The sequence below is a fragment of the Cetorhinus maximus genome, chromosome 22 (genome assembly GCF_964194155.1).
Source record: "Cetorhinus maximus chromosome 22, sCetMax3.hap1.1, whole genome shotgun sequence".
Classification (NCBI taxonomy): Eukaryota; Metazoa; Chordata; class Chondrichthyes; order Lamniformes; family Cetorhinidae; genus Cetorhinus; species Cetorhinus maximus.
Window position 1 is genome coordinate 33,642,139 of NC_135900.1, and position 24,392 is coordinate 33,666,530.

General features: G+C 41.5%; 1 protein-coding gene across 15 annotated transcripts in view; it reads right to left on the bottom strand.

Moving 5' to 3' along the window:
* Positions 1 to 24,392, bottom strand: part of foxp2 (forkhead box P2) — an 893,115-nt gene that overhangs the window by 53,901 nt on the left and 814,822 nt on the right. For all 15 annotated transcript variants that reach the window (XM_078568064.1, XM_078568062.1, XM_078568073.1 and 12 more), the window contains 3 exons: positions 10,372 to 10,459; positions 5,470 to 5,553; positions 1,098 to 1,299 (listed from right to left, as the gene is read on the bottom strand). In XM_078568064.1, coding sequence (XP_078424190.1) covers positions 1,098 to 1,299; positions 5,470 to 5,553; positions 10,372 to 10,459 — 374 coding nt within the window. The remainder of the gene's footprint in view (positions 1 to 1,097; positions 1,300 to 5,469; positions 5,554 to 10,371; positions 10,460 to 24,392) is intronic.

Here is a 24,392-nt window from a genome sequence, read left to right on the forward strand (position 1 = left end):
AGGCCAGCTCCACATTAAGGCAAAGAATTTCAGATTTCTGCTGATGATCATTAAGGACAGTTGGTTTGGCTGCTAAATCCTGGACAAAATGACGTCAGCATGTCCCGTGCATGCTATGGGCATATGCAATCAAACTTTGCAAAGGCGGCCTCCAACAGATGTTAGGCCCTCTATTTACATATGTCTGTTTCAGGTATGGTTGCAGATGATCCTTAACCAACATGGCTAATGCTGCACTTTCAATGTAGAATGAGCACATGTGCTGCCTGCCATATTGGATCTATAGGGACCAGTTTTAACTTATAAAACATGCCCAGCAATATCCAATTTCTAAGCCATAGTACTTTATGTAGTATGCCACTCAATGGAGTAGCTCAACTGAAAACTAATGAAACTCAACTAACTGATGCAGGTGGTTTCAAGTGTCAAGCAGTGCTGGGATTTGAACTCTCAACCACCTGGTTGGGAGCCAATTGCTCAGCCACTTGAGCTACTGGACTGAAAATATTTTTCAGTCTATGCAGAAATATTGACAAAAAGCTCATTATGTAGTTTTATACAATTATCATATTACGCTTCATTATATGTTCAGATTTAAGATCTAAGAATATAATTTTTTCAAATAGCACAGGGCAGGAAAACATGATTTTAAAACTGGGTTTAACTGAGACTCTGAATTATCAAACATCAACAAATGCAAAATTTTGATAATGAATTTATTTTTATTTGTGTGTATATCACCTAGTTAGTTGTGGATTTATAAACCTAGTATTTAAAAACTATCTGCATAATATCTAATATAAAGTTATAGAGATACTTTAAAAAGTAATGTAATGGTCACAACATTATATCCTTCCTCCCTCTCATCCCAAAATATCAGAAATCATTTTTCAAATAAATTTGTTCTACATTATGTGATCTATGGGGAATGCCTGGAATAAAACAAGTGTAGTTTAAGTTCAATCTATTTTGGTCATCAAAGGGGATATTATCTATTTCTATAATCTTCAAAACATAGAGAACTTAAAACCGAAAATAATTAATGTTATTTGTCAGACAAAAAGTCAGTTTGCTGCTGGAGTTACTTAGAATCCTACCTGATGAAATGGGAATGTTGTACTTATCACCATGTCGTCTTCGAATTGGTCCCACATTGTGCACGCTGGCTGGAGTGATTACGGAGGGTCCTTGCGTGACAGGGGTGATTGGGGCTGTTGGTGTGGTGGGAGTCTGAGGTAAGCTCTGTGGGGAAGTCTCTGAAATGTTCTTAGACATTGTGACACTCGACACCAGATTCAGCTGAGGAGGCCCAGGAGGAGGAGCGGGAAAAGGCAGAGACAGGAGAAAGAAGGCTTTAAAAGGTTTGACAAATGAGAGTGGATTCACTTCTACAGCTGTGTTGCCACTAATAAGCAGCAAAGGAAGCAGCCAATCTCAACTAATTACAGGATGAAATTGTATCATAAGAACTCTAATTAGAGGATGCTGTTAGAGATTATCTAATGATCTGATCCAACATTACTCAGGCCCAACTCATTTTAGTCTATCCCAACTCTATAAGTACTGTCTCTCCCATAATAAAAGCTGCTACCAAATGTTCCATGGCTATATCTGTCTATTCTTAAAGGATGAAAAACAAGGCAGATTATTGAAAGCATCCAGCTACTGCAATGGGACTGGAATGTGTTGCCGTTACTCCACTGCTGCAGCAGTTTTTGCACAGTCCCAAATCTCAGCTGAGAGGCTCCAGCCAGCTGGAAAATTTTACACTGACCTTTACTCTCACTGCTAATTTGGTGGAATAGTAATGACATTACTACATATTCAAACAAAATTGTCTTAATTGCAAATTAGCCAGAGGAGACTGAAATTTTTCAAATTAAATATGATTGTAGATGGAGAGGGGAATGGAATTTCTTCACTAACAATCATTTGTGGCATGTGTTAACAAATATAATGAAATGTCAAGTTTGCCAATTCCTCTGGAAGTATCATTTTCAATTTATGATTACAGTGTCAGTTATTGCTGATGCACCCTGGAATGTGGGTGTCAGGGAAAAAAAGGAAAAAAGGTGAAAATGAATGCAAGTGATTTAACAGTGTGCCCTTCAAAATACTCCTCCCAATAAAACTCCGTTACTCATTATTGAAAAATTCTCACATCACCTCTTTTATATTTACCACACATCCATCGTCATAAATAGCATCTAATTAACAAAATTTACACCCATCCACTGTGAAAAGATTTCTGCCAAATTCTTAAGTGATGCTCTTAATAGCTAATTTGTAGTCATTTTCAATCTATTCTGAAGGGTAATTTCTCGATCTGGGAAAACTGCAATGTTATCTTGTCGCAGCACAAAACTAGAAAATCAGGAATTGTGCAGGAAATTGCAACTGACTAAGTAATTCAGGCACATCTGTCGTTGCAAATGTTATGTATTCATCTATAGATAAACACCTTTTTCATTTGGAGAAGATTATGCATTTAACATTGATTGATCTTACTTTGTGGATTTGTTTTACACGTTTAGAGAGTAGAAAAATTTGTTAAAGAAACAAAAATTAACATATGCCAGCTAATTGTTCTGCATTCTTGGGCAGCAGCCAGGAGAAGCTCACTGGCAGTCTAATAACAACGCTTGGCACCCTGAAGGCATCCCCAAGTGCATCTGTTCCCAATAAACCACAAACTGTTTTATTCTACTGTTACTCATAGCCTGCAGATTGATGCAAGCAATGCAGCTGCATTTATATATAAATTTTGTGGCAATTCTAATATTGTAGCTAACCTAATAAACAAATATTACTAAATATTAAAAATTTAAAATAAAATCATACTGTATCTGAATCTTCTAACTAATAATATTTACATCAAATTTTTTAAAAATCTATTTCTGAAAAGAATTCTTGCATTAATACCTCTAATAATTTTTATTCTAAAGTTTGATTATAAGTGTATTTACTAATGGGGTTGTTGGATAAATCAGTACAGTTTATTAAAGACTTATCTTCACTTCGTAAAAACACTAATCTAAAATTAATTCAAAGCAGAAATTATATATAATTTTCCAAAACAAAAAGGCATAATTTTATACACCAAAAATAATCTCCAGTTATAAAACTTCATAAAATCACTATCATTAAATCTTCTGTGACTTATATACTGTATCTAATTATTATGTTTACAGGGTTATGATAATTTATTTTATCATAGAGTAATAACAAGCAGAACATGTTTGCAGGAAGCCAGTCATGTTCTGATAAAATGGAATTTATTAAAGATAAATAAGGAAAAGCATGTAAAAGCTGGGATGAGCACTTAGCTACCTCAACTCATCTGAATATATTCAAGGTTGGGTGAAACTCATTATTCAGGACTTGCAGCCTTGATAACTTTGATTTTCATCCATCCGTAGCATGGCCAAAAGGTACCATTTAATGAAGTACCATCCAGAGTGTAAATGGGGTCATATAATAGACAGTGCAGTTGCACCTTGTGTTCATGTACTGATAGCTGTTAAGGGTGCAGTGATGAACCAACAGAGCTCATTTTGCCTTGGTAATAAATTCATACTATTAATATTTATCAAATGTGTGGGCTGTCTCAACTGAGCCACTGCATATGAGGACATAAATCAGGACTATCATATCAATTATGGAGCTCTTTTTGTGCAGTATATAAATTTTAGCGATCTTCTTGTATACTGTTCTATTCTTCAACCATTTAAAGGCTAACAGTGCTATAGGCCACATTCTAGAGAGCACAAGTGTCCAGTGGGAAGAGAAAAAGACTGTAGTTTCAGTTCAACTTACTCATCTAAGGATTCCCTATTAATTACCCATCATCAAATGCAATTAGTAGTTCTTTCATGTGTGGTTTATGTAATGTAATACTTCAGTTACATTATTCAAGTTCAGTTTTGGATTATAGGCTGAAGATCCTTTATTAGTGTGGATGTTACCACACTGCTGGACTTTTACAAAATTACTGATTGAATCATTTATTTATAAAGAATGAGCTGCAGATTCCTGATGGATTTACTGGATAAGTATTTTATCTTCAGATTTCCTATCGTACGGAATGCAATATGGAATAAGAAGCGATGAGAGTACTATTCATTTAGAATAAACAAAAAAAGCAGTGTTTAAACCAACTTGTTCTGAAATCAGATTGGTACCATTTTAATTGAGCTGCACCAAAATTATTAACAATAAAAGATTATAAATTGTGACAAATAAATTTATAAAGTACTCTGTGACTCGGTAGCTCTAGTGGCTGAGTGTTCAATTCACAACCAGAAGGTTATGAGTTTGAGTCCCTGAGCTGTCCGTCACTTGAACACAGCTTCCTTTGCTGAGGTATTACCAGTTTTCAGTTGGGCTACATGATGCAGCACGGCAGAAAAGCAATGTGTTTTATCTCAGTCAGAAGAGGAGTGGCACTGCCTAGTTGCCCTGTGTGAATTGCCTCTCCTGTTAGTCAATTACAAGCACGACTGCTATTTGGTCATGAAGTAGCCCATGCCTCAGACTGTCTCTGTCCTCAGGTGGAGGAGAACTTGTTAGCAGCTAGCATTCTGCAAGGAACAAAGCATTCACGGAGAGAAATATATAAAAACAAGTCAGTTTGGCTGGGATGATGCAGTTTCTACACAGGAATTGTAACAAAGTAATAAAGTGAGTTTTTCCCACTACTTGCCCAACAATTATTTCCAATAGAGTGAACAGTCAGCTTTGTCAGGCCAATTTCTCCACATAGTTTTTAAACCGATGCTGAATTTCCAGATGGTTTTAAAATAGTTATTGAACATCTTTGAAAGTAACAATGCATTTCGAAGTTTAACTTAAAACATACTATTTAGTGAATTATGTTCTGATTTTATCATCTCATATGACTCACCAAGAAAAGTGTAAAGATTATCTCAATAACTTTTACTAGAAGATTTCTAAGGTTTCTTTTACAAATCAAGTTGATTAAAACTAAAACTCCATGTAAAAGATACTTAAGTTCACCAGTTCACACCAGGTTTTTTGATTAAATAAAATGTTTTGGGTACTATTTTGATAGACAGTAAATTCTAGCCCTTCACCTGCAAGTATACTCCATTCAATGCTTTGCCAGTAATGACATAGCTATATAGCAGTGCAATTGATGCCCAATAAAATTCTCTTTGCTGGCAAAGTGTATTTGTAAATCCATCAAAATAAAATGTTCTAACATTTCGACAGTCATTTCAAGTCAGTTATTTGTCACAAGTGAAGTATATTACTTTGTCAGTGTAGAATGTCTATTTTATTTCAACAAAAAGCTATCTGCTTACATTTTTCATAGCCACACTTAATGCTTAAGTATTGGTATAACCATTCTATATGGAAACTGTCAAGATAATTGTTTATTTTTATGATACCTAATACTTATTAACCATTGTGGCCCCTATTCAATCCATAGCTTAATATTAAACTTACAGGTTTTGGACATGGCTTGGGATCAGATGGTCTCATATGGAGGTGGGTCATCATTGCCTGAAGGCGCTCACGTTCTTTAGAAAGCTGTTATTGAACAAACAGAAAATAAATCTCTTGCAAAATACATTTTAAATGATTGTGATAGAACAGGTTTTAGTTCTCAAATTTACAATAGGATCGGCCTATTTTTAAATAGACTTTTCTTAAAGGAAAACCAGCTTCGTAAGAAGTACCCATCATTTGTAAGTCTCCCTTGTGTTAAAAGGTCACAGAAAAACAAATAACACTTCATCTTTTTGTCAATAGGAGTATTTAGGTCATGGCTATTGTGACAGTAACAAGTTACTAAGAACACAAATAAGTGGGCCCTTGGTGTTCTGATAAAAGTCCTGTGGACACTGTTAGGAATGGACTAATGCCAGCAGCTGTGAAGAGGTGAAGGGTTCTCAAAGCATTGTGCCTGCCAGGATCATCTGCACGCTTCATTCTTTCCCTCTGAGGTCCAGATACTGCCCCTAGCAATCTGCCATCATCAATCTAATTCAATCGAATGACAGAGACCAGGCAATGCGAAGCACTGATCACCGTCACAGAGTCTAAGTCCACACTGCACTGGGTCTCATTACAATTGATGGACTTTACTTCTGTAGATTGCTTCTATGAGTCAGTCATCCAGAGGGAAAGCTATTAATTGGTCACTTTGAAAGGAGGATCATTGGGTGACAATTGTTTCCATCTGTTTGAAAATCATTTACTAGACAGTTATTTAAAATTGCTCTATCTTACTTTTTAAAATCCCCAAATTTCAAATAAATTACTTCTTTTAAAGTGTTTATAGACTTACAGTAATTAAAAAAACCAAACTTTGTTAATGTACCATTTTGCTTAATATAACGGTCCTCGGGCAATCCACTGGTATACCAACACACTATATCTCAGAGGTATGGTATGTGTGCTCTGCCTGAAAGCAGGTCCTTGACTCATTGTCTGCTGTTGCTTCATCCTGAGCTGTAGCAGTTTCTTTGTCAGTGGTGATTTGCCATTGCCTTCCACTCTCAGGGACAGAATGAGGATGCAGATCCCAAGACTACCCCAGCCAGAATGGGAATCAAATCCACGCTACTGGTGTTATTCTGAGCCACACTTTAGCCATCTAACCAACTGAGCTAACTGGTCCCCATCACTGAGGTTTGAAAAGAGAGGTGAGGTAACTTCCTCCATAGGAGGAAGACAGAAACTGTCAAACACTATTACTTAGTTGGCTAGAAACCTGGTAGAAGGTTGTTTGCCTACTTTCTTGGCTGTTGAATGATGCATCAATAGAGATTTAAAGAAGGGATTTAAAAAAATGAAGCTGGGAATTACTTTCAAAGTAATTCTTCAGTACATTGTTATCTACTTATTAAATTGATAGTTAATCCACTTTTCAATCTGCAATCTTAACAACTAATTTATTCACATTTCTAAGACCACACCAAGCAGGACAAACTGCTGAAAGAGGGAGGACAGGTGGGGGAGAAGGGATCTAGTAGTAGGCCATATCTGGCCAGTGTGTTCAGGGAGCAATTCTCCTCCTGAACCTCAGCAAAGAACAATGTGTGTAACATCTGTGCTTCAGCAAAGCTGTCCTCACTGAAATCTGCCACCCGTTGCAGCCACAACTGCAGCCTCAGAACAGAGCAATGACTGGATTGCCAGCGACTGTGAAGGTGACTTTGTCCATGAACTCTTATGCGTCTGGTTCCTTTCAGGCTGGAGCTGGAGATATTTGTAACAACTCAGAGTTTGCTGTCCAGTGTTGCATATGGGAGCTCATTAAGGTGCTGTATTTAATGAGAGCTAACTACATTTTATTCCCTCCTGTCAAGACAGGCAGGTAGATTGAGCATGCAGCTTTGCCAAGGTTTCAGGTTTCTCCATGGTGCATGGTGCCATTGACTGCATGAACATTGCTTTGTGGGCAACGCATGTCAACTCTGCCCTATATCAGAAATGAAATGGATTCCACTCCCTCAAAGTCCAGCTGACCATAGGCAGGAAATCATGCGGGTCAATGCTTAGTATCCTGGCAATAGTCATGATGCCTTCATTTTACAATAGTCTGCTGTGCCAGCTGCATTTAGGCACTATGACAAGCCAAAGGGTCGTTATCATATGACAAGGGCTATCTGCTGACCAGATGATTCTGGAGTTCAAAGGACGCACTTGTGCACATCAAGCACATAATGAAAGCCAAGCTGCCCATAAAGTGTGATACAACTGCCACTGGTATATTCAAAGTTTCCACTGTCTGGATCACTCTGGAGGAGCCCTGCAGTACTCAGCATAGCAGGGGTCAAGGTTTGTAGTGGCCTGCTGCACACTGCACAGCCTTGCAATCATGTGGGACAGTTTTGACACTTGCAATAAGGCAAGCACCTGAGGAACAAGATCTTGAGGAGGAGGAGAAGGAGCAGGAACATAAGGAGACACAGAAGAAGCAGGAGCATGAGAAGGCAGAGGAGGAGTAGAAGCATGAGGGGGAGGAAGAAAATGACAATAAGGAGGAACAGGAAGGGAGGAACTAACCTAGACAGCCCTATTCTGGTCGGACTGGCAGTGAAGAATTGATCCAAGTGTGATACCAATAGTCTCAACCCCATTTTCCTGTCCATCAACAGTCCCAACTGCATATTCTCCCTCTGCCACTGACCATCCCATCCTCTGTTTGGCCGCAGTGCAAAATAATTGACAACAAAATATAAATATTCTAAACCAATTTTTAAAAATGAGATCATGCCATATTGTATACAAAAGTTAACTAATCGATTGGATGCATTTCCTTAGTACTTGTCTCCATGTGCCTTTGCCTGTCCTAATGCTCCTCTGAAGTGCTACTCCAATGTCTGCAGTATGGCTGTTGGAAGGTTGCTGAATTTCAGTGGGGGAGACTGTAGATGGCCCTGCTGGACAATCTTGAGCAGCTTTGAGTCTAGAAGACCTGGCCGTGGTCTGTGCCATCTCAGCATGGGAGACAGCAGGCTGGGCTGGCTGACAGGCAACAAGATGGTCATTGGTGGAGTGGGAGGGGTGGGAGGAATGTTGTCTTCCTGAGAGAGGTCACCAGGATTGCACTCCACTGCCATTCCCCTGGGATGGCGCCTCAGCAATCCTAGTAATATGTTTGAGGACAAGCTGCTTGACTGCTGTGACACTCTGCAAGCTCCTTTGTACACTGTAATGCCCAGCCATGATAGCAACAGTCTGATATTGCATGACAGCAGTCCGAGCTTCTACTGCAGCACTCAGACGTTGGGCGGCTGTTGTTTGTGCTGCAATAGAGCTTCAATGTCAGCCATCAAAAGCCGTGTCATCCTGTGCAAACGGAGTTGGCCACCACTTCAATTTTGGAAAGGGTGGGCACAAGCGCTGTGGAAAGTCCTGTGCCAAGCTGGTACTGGCCTCCTCCATGCTCCTTGGCATTAACCACAGGTCAACCTTTCTGACAGGTTTCCCAATATATTAAGCATTTTGTTCTGTATAACCATCAGCATATTTATGTAGGCTTCCCCATTGAAGTGCTCATCTGAATTCTCTGCAGCACCCTACAGTGATTTGGCATCTGTGCCATTCTTGCCCCCTGCCCTGGCTGCAGCCCAGTGTTTGTATGTAAGGTGGTGGCTGCTGTGTCTTCATCCTTCTTCTTGGTGTTACTGCACTGCCTGGCCAAGTTGCACCTCTTGCGTATCTGAAAGGTAAAAGGCATGAGGGCAGGGTTATGATGAGAGGAGCGGGGTAAAATAAGAGGTGCATGCTTACATCATCTGCAGTTTTAAGTCAGTAGGGAATGTGGGATGATGGGGAAGGTGGGATGTGGGAAGGAGGATTAGGTATGAGGACACCATCATCTTCAATGGTTTCAGATCTGCCAGTGGCCACAGCCTCAGCAACGGGCATCCTAATGTCCATCTCCTCCATGGAGGTTGGGATATGCAGGTGCACCAGTCCCCATGTGGTTAACCCCTGCTGCCTCCGGTCGTGCACTACTTTGTCCTGTGAAAGAGAGGAAGTGTGTCAGCAAGTATCATGAAATCTGATATGGCTGTCATGGTTGAATAGCTGGCAGTGTGTGCAAGCTGTAAGATGTGGGTGCGAGGCTTGTAGTAGTGTTAAGTATGTGAAGGTAAAGTCAATCATATGAATGTTAGGTATGAGGACTGATTAATAGAGATTTTTGGGAGGTGAGTGATGGGGGGGGGTGTGGTGGTTTGAGCAGTGTCTAAGGGTGGTCGTCCAACTGGCTTGTGAAGATGCATTCACTGACCTTGTTCACTTGTGTGAGGTCAATGAACTTCTTGCAGCATTGTACTTGGTGTTTGATTCCTGGCATTGACCCCCATCTTCTCCCACTTCCTTTTGGCTGTGTGTCTGGAGGGGCTCCTAGCCCCCCCGTGTATATATAGAATCGCTCCTACTTTCCATTCCTCCACCAAGATCTCCAGTGCAGCATTCAAAAAGCTTACAGTCTGCTCTCTCCTTTGTTTGCCATTCTTCACAAATTCCCAGGTCAGACTCCCTTCCCTCACGACTCTCAGCACCTCCAAACACAATGCACTTCCCCTTTAAGAGATGCAATCTAGCTTTAAGTAGTGCAGAGTAGTTTTACTGCTGCTAGCAAGTTACAAATTTGAGCCTCCTGCTGATGCATGCAGCCAATAAGCAGCGTGGTTAGCATTGGCTGCTCGCAGTAATCATTCAAATGAGCAGGCAACATGAAGTTGGATTGCTGCCTGCATTACATTGCATGGGTGCAGGTTATTCACACATTGTGATCCCTGCACCCATTTTCAGGGTTACTCAGTTTAGCCCCAACATGTTTATTTTGATATGCTTATTGTGCACAAAATACTAAATCCAATTTACCTGTATCTCCAACTGCTGCACAACCTGCATCTGGACCCGACACTGTGCAGTACTCCTGTCATCTAACGCATGTTCATTATTAAGGTGCCTGCAAGTAGCAAATATATATCAGGCATTTTAGTATACTACAATAGCTATTTTTGAAACTGTATTAGATATCGGAATAAGCAATGTTACAGTCAGACGAAACGCAATATGATATCACAAGAAATTGTCAGTGGGTCAGCTTTAATTCTATCAGCTTTAACTTTCAATTGGTATTTTTGCTACATTATATACATAAAAGTCCATTGTCTAGACCTTCACACAAACAAGATTAGATCAGCAACAGCCAGAAAAGACAGGAATAAACAAATAGACAAAGGTTTTTTTTTATAAAATCATAGTCTATTGACAGAAAAAAATAAATCATAGAATCTTAACAGCACAGAAGGAGGCTGTTAGAAGGAGCTATCCAGTTAGTTTCACTCCTCCATTCTTACCCAATAGCACAGCAAATTTGTCCCTTTTAAGAATTTTACAAAGTTATGACTGACTGTAGTTTTAACTAAGACTGTTACACATTTCAGCTATTTTAAGGAATGCAAACACAGTACGGCTGATTCTATGCTCGCAGGAAGGGGTGATACTTACAGAGAGTGCACTGTTGGAAATCACAGGGGCAACAGTCATGACCCTCCACCCAATAATTTTAATGTAGACAAAATAGTAACCACATATTTAGCAATTTCACGCAATGTGTCCCCACGATCGCGACAGTACCAAATCAGACTTAGTGCATCAGAAAATAAATCCAATATAAACATTTTACGGACTGAGCAGTGGACATCATGAATACTTAAATATAGCCATGAATTTCATCAGATCTTTCAGAAAAGACTAAAGGAGACAAATTCTGCTAAACTTTGGGCTCTGGATTACACACTGACAGTGGGCTCCCCAAAGACCAGCATAAAATTTGGGGGCAAGCCTGCATCTGCTTGGCTGGCTTGCCCTACTTTAATTATTCACGTATTGGCCCTTTAATTAGTCCATCTCCAGAGGGGAGTCTATCCTCGTAGGACTGCTGGCCAACTAGAGGCCAGCAGCTCTGCACACCCACAGCGCCAGCAGGAGTGCTGGCCACTGCTGGTGCTGCAGGTAGGCCAAAGAGGTGGGCATCTGCCTTGGACCTGGACATTCAGGTACGTCTGGGATTTTGCTGGGACCAGATTGATAGGCCCTGGTGAGGAGGGGGGGGAGGTGGGGGAGCGTGGAGGGGTGGGCGGTGGTGGGGAACATGTTGGGCAGGGTAGGGGGCAGAGTGGATATGGGGAGGCAAAACTGTGGGAAGGGGCCTCTAATTGGCACCGCGGGCCTGGCAAGAGGCATGCCTCCACCCCTTTAACTGGCCAGCAGTCTGCAGGGTTAAACCTGCTAGGCTGCACATTGAGTTCCAGCCTCGCCCATTATACAGAGTGACGGTTAAGGGCCTCAGTAGGGCCCCGGGTGAGTGATCCGCCCGACGCCTCCCCTGCTGCTCGTAAAATTGCTGTTCCATAGTAGCTTTCCCTTTTTATGAAGTGTAAGTCTAGGTCTATTTTACAAAAGCTCATGCAAGTTGTTTGTACATTTTTTTCACATTTGGTCATACAGCTTTTAAGAAAAGGGTTAACTTGTTTTAATTTTAGAGTCATTACTTTTCCATTGAAATGCTTTCTCATTAATCCATTGGATCGGATTTTAACTCTTGTGCAACTGGATGAGTTTTGAATGAGTTAAAATCTCGCCCACTGTCTCAATTTATCTAATCCCAGCAATCGGTATTAGCAAGGTAGAAGCAATTTGAGGTCGCAACTGTACAAACGAATATAATTTCACCTTCGTATCAGTAAGGCTTCCGGACTTTCCCTTAGATTATAGATTTGTGTTGAGTATTACGTACAGAGCATTTAATTAAAATACAAGTGACAACTTTATCCCTTAAGACACCGTGTAATGATCACCCGGATTTCAAGGGCAGAATTTTATGCCTCGTGGGTGGGCACGTGCCAGACCCGATCGGGCATAAAATCGCATGAGAAGACATCGGGCAAGCGTCTTGCACGCGAGCATTCCTCAGGTCAGCGGGCGCATGTGGGTGTCGGAGCCGTGCACGCCATCAATTAAAAGGCCACTTAAGGCCATTAAACACCCAATTGATCCAGATTTTACATTGTTTGCGCAATTTCACACTCGTCGCATGGGCAAAATGGGCAAGCAGACAGCCGATATTTTGCAAAACTTCATCCAAGGGCGGGATAAAAAGAGTCAGCAGCATTGCCATTGTGAGGAGTGAGGAATTCAGGAGATAGTTTGCTGCTGGTTGTTTATTTGAACTTGACAGCTTCATCTCAGTTCCGAGCTTCATTCTTAGTATTTCCAGGCTTCATTTCAGGACTCACTGGTGTCTCCAAAGCTCCTGGAGGATTTTGACTGTGTGAATCCTTCCAGGTATCAGTAAGCCTTCTGTAACCCTCGTAATGGGGATTGTGGTCTCCGCCTGAGGCACCTCCTCTGAGGAGGAAGAGAGGGGCAGAAGGGAGAGGAGGCCAGGTGTCCCAATGCAGCTTCCAGGGGAGCAACCTGTGGGAGGAGAGACACAGGCACAAGTGGAAGGGGGCCACAGAAGACGTCACTATCCTGCTGCCAGGGTTCACAGGCAGCGATGCAGCTATCCCATTATGTCCGAGGTGCAATGTCGAGGAGGCTCCACCTCTCCAGGGAGACTGTGATCTCCATTTGTGAGATGACCTGAGATCACCTCCAACTGTGTGGGTTGAAACCCCATGCCAGTGGCGCTGAAGGTCACAGTGGCCCTCAACTTCTGTGTCTCTGGCTCTTTCCAGGGGTCAGTGGAGTGTCCCAATCAGCTGTCCACAGTTGTGTTAAACTGGTGACAGAAGCTCTGTTCAGGTGGTTAATGACAGTTATTCATTTCTGTATGGGCGAGGCCAGCCAGGCTGAGTGAGCCAGAGGTTTGCAGCATTTGCTGGGTTCCCCCATATCCAGGGTGCAATTGACTGCACACATGTGGCCATCAAGGCGCCAGTGGGTCAGCCGGATGCCTACGTCAACTGGGAGGGCTTCCACTCAATAAATGTTCAGATAGCGTGTGACCACAAGATGCAGATTCTGCAAGTCTGGCAACTCCCATGACGCTTATGTCCTCAGACACTCCCAGGTACTGAGGCTATTCAGTGCTCCAGTATGACTGGATGGATGGCTGTTGGTTGACAAGGGCTATCTGTTGAAAAGGTGGCTTATGATGCCTCTTCACCACAGAGGCAGAGCAGCGTTATAACAGGAGTCATGCCTCCACAAGGGCGGTGATAGAGAGGACCATAGGTCTTCCAAAGATGCACTTTCAATGCCTGGACCTTTCAGGGGGAGCACTAAAATAACCCCCAGAGTGGGTGTCACTGATAGTGGTTGTATGCTGCGCGCTCCATAATCTGGCAGTGGCGAACGAGGGGTGTCCACTGGAGGAAGAGGATCTTGATGCAGCTCCACAGGTCACAGGGGATGAATCCAGTAGTGAGTCAGAAGAGGAGCCTGGTGAGGACATGGAGGCAGACCTCTGTATCCTTCAGAGTGGCAGGGACACCAGGGATGCCTTGATCTAACGGTCCTTCAGCTAGGCTGCCAAAGATCTGCTTCCACCTCATGGCAGGGATTCCGCCACCATCCAGGATGTCTGAAATGACCCTTTCATTTGAACCCAAAGTCGACTCAGTGCCTGTGAAATAAAGTTTAGAGCCATTCACATCCATTTGGTGTAACCTGTACCAAAAAAAAGCCTGTGCTGGCCCCGCCAGGGAGTGAGCAGCCAGTGCCATGACTGGCAACTCCCCAGTCAACACAGCCTCCTCAGATGCCACAATCACTGGCAGAGTGGCGAAGGAGCTGCTGCCATCATCCAGAGTGCTCTGTGAGGAGCCCGCAGAGATGAGAAGCAGCTCATACGCTAACGTGAGGTCGCTCTGGACCTCCCTGCTCACCATTGATGGACGGGCACCTAGCTGGGATACTGGGTGCCTCATTCATCTCCCACACTGGCACTGACCACCTGAGGTCATTGCCTGTGTGAAGGCTTGCAGGTCCGAGCGCAACCCAAGGAACCCCTGATTCTGTTCCTGGAGCTGCCTCTCGATGAGAGTTGCCACTCTCTCAATGGAGGAGGCAGTGCACTTGACCATGAGGGTCAACGCAGCGCTTATGCTCCACATGGTCACCTCCACAACAGAGACCATGGCACGCATGCCCTCATGAAGCTCCGCCAGATCCTCCCACACATCCTGCTAGATGTCCAGCATCTGCTGCTTAATGGATCACTCCAGAGGCTCATTATCTGCCTTTGACTCCGCATCATCCTGGTCTCCAGCAGTCTTCCGACTGCCGGCGCCCTGGGCACTCTCTGTCTCCGCCTGCACCTCAAGCGAGCGTGATGTGCCCTCACCACTGTGCACCGACATTCTAGCCGGAGATCTAACACCTACCAAGGTGCTGGTATTTGCGCTGGTGCCTGTTCAGAGAGCGCATGTGACGCAGGTGTAGCTGAAGCCAGGCGGTCCTCTGGCGTCAGGGGTGGCTCTTCGGGGTCCCGCGAATGAGTTCCTGCTGGTGAATCTAAGGGAGAACAAGAACATGTCATTCGTTAAAAGCAAAGAACTACGGACACTGGAAATCCAAAACAAAAACAGAAACAGAAATACCTGGAAAAACTCAGCAGGTCTGTCAGCATCGACAGAAATACCTGGAAATAGGGTACACAGGGGCAATGCTGCCAGACCTGCTGAGTTTTTCCATGTCATTAGTTAAAGTCATCACACTGTCACTGTGCATGCCAAGCACCCTGGTGAGACAATGGAGATCTGTATCATGGTGCCATCGTCTTTCAATGATCAATAGGGACTCCAGTTTTGAGGCTCCCATCAATCAAGAGACTACATAAGAATGTTTGCACCATCTGAAACTCTCACCTCTGTGCACTGCACTCTTATCTTCATCTGACACCCCAGCCTCTCCACGGCCAGCTGAACGAGGTGCGTGGCGGCTCTCCAGCTCCAAGGCGTCCTGCTTAAATCTGGTCAATATTAGGAGATTTGGGGGCCCTCTGCTTGTCGTGATCTCTCAATGTGGTTATTTATTTTATATTTTTTTATTCATTCATGGGATGTGGGCCTCTCTGGCTGGGCCAGCATTTATTGTCCTTCCCTAATTGTCCTTGAGAAGGTGGTGGTGAGTTGCCTTCTTGAACTGCTGCAGTCCATGTGGTATAGGTACACCCACAGTGCTGTTAGGAAGAGAGTTCCAGGATTTTGACCCAGTGACAGTGAGGGAATGGAGATATATTTCCAAGTTAGGATGTTGAGTGACTTGGAGGGGAACTTCCAGGTGGTGGTGTTCCCATGTGTCTGCTACCTTTGTCCTTCTAGATGGTAGTGGTTGTGGGTTTGGAAGTTGCTGTCTATGGAACCTTGGTGAATTCCTGCAGTGCATCTTGTAGATGGTACACGCTGCTGCTTTGGCTTGTCTTCTCTTGAAAGGGCAGAGGAGCATTGATTAGTCCACTCTTTACCAACGCCATTGCAGCCTGGCCAACCCCACCTGAGGAACACCGAATCTTGGCCCTTGAGCCACAAGGCACTCAATCCAAGCAGCCAGGGCTCAGCCCCTTGGCCAGCTCTGGTGTCATTGACATTTGGCACTCAGATTCTAACACCCCTGCATTCCACAGGGGCGATGTCCAGCCCTTAACACTTCTCCACATTGATCCATGCCAACACGGTACTCACCCTTTCCAAGCACAGCAGGTTATTGAACCTTTTGTACAACGGCACAACGTCATGGCTGTTGCCTTCAGCTGCCACCTCCTCCCAAGCTTTTGTTGTCTGGTGTGGTATCCTCCTCCTGCCACCTCTGGGAACGATGGTGTCCCTCCTGGCAGCCCCCTCCTCCAACAGCACCGCGAGGCACTCCTCCCAAAAACGGGGGGGTCTGTGTACCCACCTGACCTGTCCTCCTGCCTGGTGTCTCCAGCCGCTGTTGAGGCCATAGCTTCACTCTCCAGAATGCAGAATGTATGATTTTTCCCTGGCAGTATACAAGGAGTTGCCTGTGCCGTTTTTAAAAAGCCCACCGGGTCGCCATTGGACCCGGCGCCCGACAGCCCCCGCCACTACCTGGCCTTTCCCGACCTTTGGGGAGACGCATTTCACGCTGGGCGAGCCTTAATTCGCCAGGCAGCTTGAAATCGCGGTCGTGGGTCGATCGTGGTCAGGGGCCTGTTTCTCAACCGGTCACCGGGCCCACCAATCGCGCACACCCGCCCAGGGTAAAATTCAGGCCCAAGTTTTGTTTAAATTACTGAAACATGAAATCCCAGAAAGTCTCACAGAAAATGCAACATGGAAACAAGGCATTTAGCCCAATTAGTCCATAACATTTGTTATCCTCAAAATGAACAATAACCCTAATCCTATCCGGAACCTGTGGCATCTTAAAACTAACAAAACTGGTGCATATTAAAAATCAATAACAAGATGTTCCTATCATTAGTGACAATCTAATGAGACAGTAAGAAAAGGGTGCAACTTTGAACTGTGAATTCATGGCCAGGGTATTTAGAAAGGCAAGTGGGGGACGGGGCCCACTCGTCGATGCGTAAAATGATGCGGGATGACGTTGGGCGGAACTCCTGATGTCACCCTGCGTCATTTCAATTTTCAGGTCGGCGGGGGCGCAGCCAAATCAGCTGTGCGCCCGCCGACCTGTCAACGGCCAATTGAAGCCATTTAAAAAGTAATTGAAATAATTAATGGACCTGCCCGCCCAACCTTAAGGTTGGCGGGCAGACCGGGAGCCCTGGTGAGCTTCAGGAAAAGCAGGAAACCTCATCCACGGGCGGGTGGGTTTTTAAAAAAATTAATAAATGTCTGATTAAAAGTGATGGACATGTCCCAACTCATGTGACAGTGTCACATGAGGGGCCATGTCAGGGAAATTTCATTTTTGCCCCTTCACCGTTTTTAAATTTGGTGCTGATCTCCCTGAGGCAGCACTTAGCCTCAAGGAGATGAGTGCGCTTCCTCGTGCGCACACGCAAAAGAGCTCACTCTCTGCTGAGGGAATACCCCCCCCCCCCCCCCCAGCACAGGGAGTACATTGCGCTTCCTGGCAGATGTCATGCTGGGCGGGCCTTAATTGGTTGGCCCGCCCACGTAAAATGGCGGCGGCGGCTGCCAATCAGAGGCGCGCTTGCACGTGCCTGCTCCTGCACTCCCCCCCCGGACGGGGAGAAAATTCTTCCCCGTACTTCAAATCTGCATTTGATTCTTAAAATCGTACATAAACAAGCATTTTCAGTTTCATGCATAATTTTCAAATAAGATTGATATATATTTATCTCCACATCTATTTCAGAATTGAAAAATACCCCAACACTTGGCACAGTGGTTGCCTAAAAAGAGGGTTAGAAAAAGTTTTGGATGAAAATAATCTAGTATGATTGGAAGGAAAATATATGTAGAAACACAAACGTAAATGACAAAATCTGCTATTGCAAAGTTTACTTAAATATTTTTCATGTTTTAAGTTAAGGTCTGCTATAGCTAAAAGCTGGTTTACTGCCTTAGCTGTTTGAATACTTTAGCTAGCAACAGTAAATTGCAAAGAAAAATGGGCTAAGACCCTAGTGGAGGAGGACACTGCCAGGTGGAACGGAATAGAGACAAGATAAATTAAGAAGTAATTGTTAAGTTCTAACAAGTTTGTGTGATAAAATAAAAAGAAAACAGAAAATGCTAGACATACTCAGCAGGTCAGGCAGCATCTGTGAAGAGAGAAACAAAAATGTTTCAGGTCATGAGAACAGCATGGAGTTAGAGTTAACAGATATTAAGCAAGAATAGACACAGGTGTTCACAGATGCTGCCTGACTTGTTGAGCATTGCCAGCATTTTCTGTTTTTATTTCATATTTCCAGCACCTGCAGTATTTTGCTTTGTATAGGATTATAAAAGCCTGGGCATATATAAGGAAGGAAAGCTTCTTGACCTAATGAGAATGTCACCTGGAGTACTTCTGTGTGATAAATTTAGTGGAGTTGACATATCCAGCTAAGAAGCAATGCATTTCACAAATGCAAAAAACATAGTTATGCTCTTTAAAACATATCCTAAGCTGCCATGTAAACATATAGCTGAAAGGTTGCTTCAATGAAAATATTAGGCAGGATTTTCCGCGGACTTCTGAACTCCTCCATTAGGTTCAAATTAGGGTCAGAAATCCACACTGTATGGGGAAAGTCACTCATCTGTGATTTTTCCCAAATTAACCAATTAATGGCCAGAGTGGGCTCGCCATCCAATTAAGGATGATGGGAGGTGTCGCAAAGCAGGAGGTCCAATAGGAGTCTCCCACGCCAACTCAGCTGTCTTTGAGGGCACACTGCCATTGAGGTGCCCTCTGCCTGGAGCTGCAGCCTCAGCATTGGCTACTGTTAGCAGGGACACTGCTAAAGCTTTCAAGCTGCCAGCCCTCATTGAGCTGGCAGTTCTTGCGGGTGAGCTGCCAAATGGCAGCTTTGGCGGCAGCCTGTTAATTATCCACTGCTGGCTATATGCTGCTCCAGGTCCTGCCACTGGCTGAACTAGGGTCACCTCCTGCTTTCATCCTCGGCAGCAAGACTTCCCTGTTACTGGCAAAATTCAACCCATAGCATCTTCAAAGAATTGAAGAAACAAGAGATCTTTTTGGATAGGAAACACCAAGAATAAGTACAGATACGGGCTGTGAAAGAAATATGCAAATACCATGGAATGGAATAACAGCAGCTTGCATTTATATAGCACCTTAATATAATAAAATGTCCCAAGGCACTTCACAGGAGCATTATCAAACAAAACAACGAACTGAGAAGATAAAGAAAACTGAATAAAACCTCTAAGCAAATAGATTTGATTGAGAAAAAATTAAATTAGAATCAAAATGCAACCTTTCAAGATATTATTATTATAATTATTCTAGTCCTTTCAACAGAGTTTAGAACTATTATCTCCAGCTACTATAATTTGTACACTCATGTTATGATTTCATAGGTTGTGGCACATTTCAGGATTTATTTATTTTTAAGGAATGATGTTCCTCCAGTGGTTTAACCAATAAACAGCTGAGCCATACAGACTAAGAATCAATCCTTGCTCCGTGTTGTATGAACTGATTTCAGCCCAAGTTTATAATTGGCCTCAGCAACTCTGGGTTAGGGAGCAGAAAATCGGCTAGGGTTCTCGCTTCTGATCAAAATACACACTTCTGAAAGTGTAGGCATCTGGATAGGAAAGGATTGCCCACTTATACTCCTGAATGCCAACACCCACTTTCAAGCTTCACATATTATTAATGGTCATATAACTCTATCCCTAGCAAAGGAGGAGGATGGATATAGACATGGTTCTTTCGTTTCAAATAATTTAATTTTGTTAAATTAACATATTTAGCAAATATACGGTCCTTGACATTTGCTAGATATGGGAAACTTAATAAATAATTAAAATATAATAAAGCAAAAATGTCCTTCAACTACACTACAGCAACTGTAGAAAACTTAGTTAGCGACAGTACAATACCATTGCAGCTTTGTAACTACTGTATCCATGAAAATTGTTAACAGCACTGCCATCAACCTAGACCACATAAAGATGGCATCTGCTCATGTTTATTAACATCACTCCATAGAATAAAGCTGCAAATAGTGGCAATGCTACGCCACAGTCGGTATTTGTCCTGGTTCAAATTTAAATTGGAATTAGAAAATTTATATCCTAAAGCAAGCCTTCAATGCACTAAATGAAAATAAAAAAGAAAGATCTTTCTAAAGTTATGTGAGACAATGCTTCTCTGTCGGAATTATTATTGATGACAAATTCAAAAAGCACCCTTAGAAGGACACCGAGTTTGGAAATGCCAAAGCTGCCACTTTCCTTTCGTTAATTATAGGCTAGCTTGCAGCCCTCTTATTATTTAAAGAATAAACTCGGCAGATCAATGAACACTTACAATATTCCATGCATTTTTTTTTTCTGCTACATCTGCTGTCTTTCTTTCATGCTATTGTTTACCAGCAATGAGCAAAATAATGGTGTCTATTCAATCTCATATTTAATTATGCCAATCATGCTAGAGAAATTGGACACAACCAGAGAAAAGGTATAAATAAACTGCCACAGTAATAAATCAAGAGATCTTTCATAGGTTTAAATTATTAATCTATTTATTTATGATTATTTTATACAGAAATGATGACTCTCTTTCATGCTTTAGTAACCATTTCAGGTAAGACATATTGCTCCTCACAAATTCTCTGTGATTTATATAACAAGAATGAGATAAGCTGAAAAATGATAGGATTGGTGGATTTTTCTCAGTCTGTGTTTAATTGCTGTTTCAAAATGCATATGCAAAGGGACATTTCATTAATCATTTAATCACATCCCTAGCAGGAAGTTGGACCTAATGTTGCAAATACCCTTTTCATTTCAATACTCCATAATGCTATCGTATGCACTTGATATATTGCATATGTCATAAATTATAGCTGCTTCAAAACGACCATGTGGGCTGATATCCCCATAGATGCTTGTTACAAAACCTTTATTAAGTTTTCTACTTATTGCCAGTTCTATTTCACAGCTTCATTCCAGTCTCCAATAACAGCTATTTCTAATGTCAAAGGTCTATAAATTACCCATGCAATCTCTAACACCATTTCACAGACCCGTTCTACTTCTACTGGTCTGCTAACAAGGCGATTACACACAAATTACTGAATGCCTATGAAATATTTAAGTGCATCCTACTTTGCTATGCATTAATAAGAGGAAAGCAGGCCCTGGAATTCTGGTTAGCTCCAGTCCCTAATGTCCCCTAATGAGCCTCTTACAGTGACTCTAGTTCAAATACAGAGGTGAAGGAAAAATGCAAAGGGTGCCTTCAAAAAACCAGCACTGTACAAACATTCCATGAGCCAGCTCTAATTTATGGGTCACTTTATAGGTATATTGATTTTTGTTTTCAAAATGGAATAAATGATGTGGTTGTCTACCATTCAGTAAAAGGGTGTGAAAGCTGTTTGCTAGATGCTTGATTTAGCTAGACCTGATGCTTAAGTGTGAAACTTGAATATGATTAGTATCTCAACTTACTCATATTATTAATAAAAACATTTTTTGTGGATTGAAGCAAAAAAAATCATGTAAGTTGACTTTTTTCATCATTGCCTTTGAACATTATAATTGGCCTTGATAAACAGAATCTACAGTTGAAGTTGTGATTGATTAATATAGGAACTATATTATCATAATTTAATGCATACATGTCATGCCAGTTACAATATAATGTAAGTGGCAATACATTCCAAACACTACAACCATCAAAAATTGTTTTTAGGTGAAGATTTCACTGTAGTTGGTCATATTTTCTAAAAGATACTTTTCTTGCACTTCCAGCTCTATTTGTGCCTATTTACATGAGAATTAAATTTATTTGCATTTATTGCTCAAACTTTACTTAATTCCATGATGCTATATGTGGCACCATCACCAAAAACATTGGACAATATCCATGAATTGACCCATGAATTGTGATGTAAACATGGTCAAAGTAAAATCAAGGATGTATTCAGTTTCTCGAATTCCAATTATTTTGATTTTCAGCTGGCTTGAAACATGCCACTGGTAGACCAGAACCTCATAAAATCAGCAGAATAATCTGTACTTTCTTTTTAACAGCATGTATTTTAATTCAAAGCAGTTGGAAACCTGCCAGAGCAACACATTAGATTAGAATCTGACAAGTGCACAAAAGCTGGCAAACAAGACAATTTCATTAATAGATCCATTGTGCACACTCTTACAAAGTAAATATTTTCAGCTGTGAAATTTCTGTGAAGAAAATTCTTCGCTGCACTGTTTATGCGGGTTGCAATATTTAGAACCCAAAGTACATGCAGTCATCTTCCATATCACATTTTACATAGCTGCTATGATAAGTATTGTTTGACTTTTCACCAAGCTCAATTAGTTCATAAATCTTTTCAGCACAACTCCGAATATAGCAAAGACTTTTGCTCTTTTGGGCCATGTATACTGATACTTAATAGCGATGTCCAGCTGACTGAATTTTCCTGGTACTTAAATGTTAACAGAACACAATATTGCACACATTGTCTGAATCAACCACAAACAGTACACAACACATACACTAGTCCCTTTATTTCATGTTTAATTTATATATAACCAGCTTGGTTTATAATCTAGGTATAGATTCCGGTCAGTTATGGTTGATGAAGATGTCATTCTAAGCCGGCATGTCTTCAAAGGAAAGATTTTTCTTTCTTTATACTTATCCTTGAACAGTGGTGTTCTCACTGATACATCTCCTTTGGCATAAAAGGATTCTTCTGACACTAACAATGTTATCTTCATAAGATTAAAACACCATCATTCTTTGTACAGTGTATCAATTTTTGACAGTCAGTTACATACAGGTTAAAAAATAGAGACCTCTTTTAACTGACATGCTTTATAGTGCATCTTTCTGATCCTATGTTTAAAAATATAACTACATTACACAAAATAAAATTCAGCAACCATCGAAATGGTGATTATGTTTGTAGACAAAATGCACCAAACCACCAAACTTTCCAAGTTCTGTCATTTCACAGTACATCTCATCCAGCATTTATAAGACCGTAATGAAGGTGTACTGCTAAATGTTATTATGAATCTACTGACTCTTTCTAGGTGATCTGCAAAATGGCTAACTTCTGTCATCACCTTTTTACACAGGGAATCAAGAATGTGTATAAGCAAGCTTTTGGCAATGTCTAACTTGAACAAATGTTCATTACTTAACTGTTAGCAGGACTCTCTGATAAATACTTTGCTTAGTCTCAACTGAGACTTTATCATAAGTTCTTTCTGTCTCTCTTAGGAATGATATAGTTTAGTAACCATAAGAATGATCTTGTCACACCATGGGGTGATAAACAGCTCTGCGCAACGATTCCTATCAGTGTAAAATATATCCAAAAATATTGAATAAATCCAGAGTATTTTTGATAATTACACTTTTGCAGCTGTTAAATGTTTACACAAAAAACTATAATATTAATGAGTCTAGTGACTTTAATGAGATCATTAAACTAAACTAAAACTAAATTCCCGAGCTTTATGAATGATTCAGTTTGTATCGTATGTTCACTTAATACACTAGCCAGCAAATACACCACCTCAGAAATTTAAAGATAAAAATACATTCAATTCCTCAGATGTTATTCTTCACTTCACTCAAAATCCTTTCCATTATCAGAAAAGAAAGACAGCAGCACTGTGTTTTCTACTGTAATCCCTTTCCAAATACTTCTGTGTAACTGGCTTTTAAGAGAAAAACTGTAAACTGCTTTTTAGTTAAGAGAAGTTCCACTTCAGCACCCAGACAGGATTCCCTTAGAAATTTCCATCAGTCAACTATCTGAATCCACAACATTGGCCTGGATAGTCTTTCATTCCAACTGCAAGCATGCTTTATTAATTTTTTATTGTAGTACAGTATACTTGCATTAACTCTATTGCAAACCAGTACAGTGCTTTCTCTTTCCTTTTATGAGGATATGCGCTTAGATTAGGAATACTCTAAGGCCCAACCACCTTAATGACTTAACTGCTATTCTGAGTTACATATAACATGCATGGAAAGCTGCAGCCTTTAATTCTGTTTTTCACTATAAAGTTAATGGATTGGAAAACAGTTTGTCTCTTAACTAAGAAGCATTTAATAGAAAGCTAAATCTGCTGCAAAGAAAAAAATGTAATTGTCAATATCCCATATTATGCATTAATGTTAATATTATAACATATCTGCCAGAAGTGGGTCACCATCTGAAGATCAAAGTACTCATATTTAGTACAACAGTATTTCTGAATTTTATGCACAACAGTCTA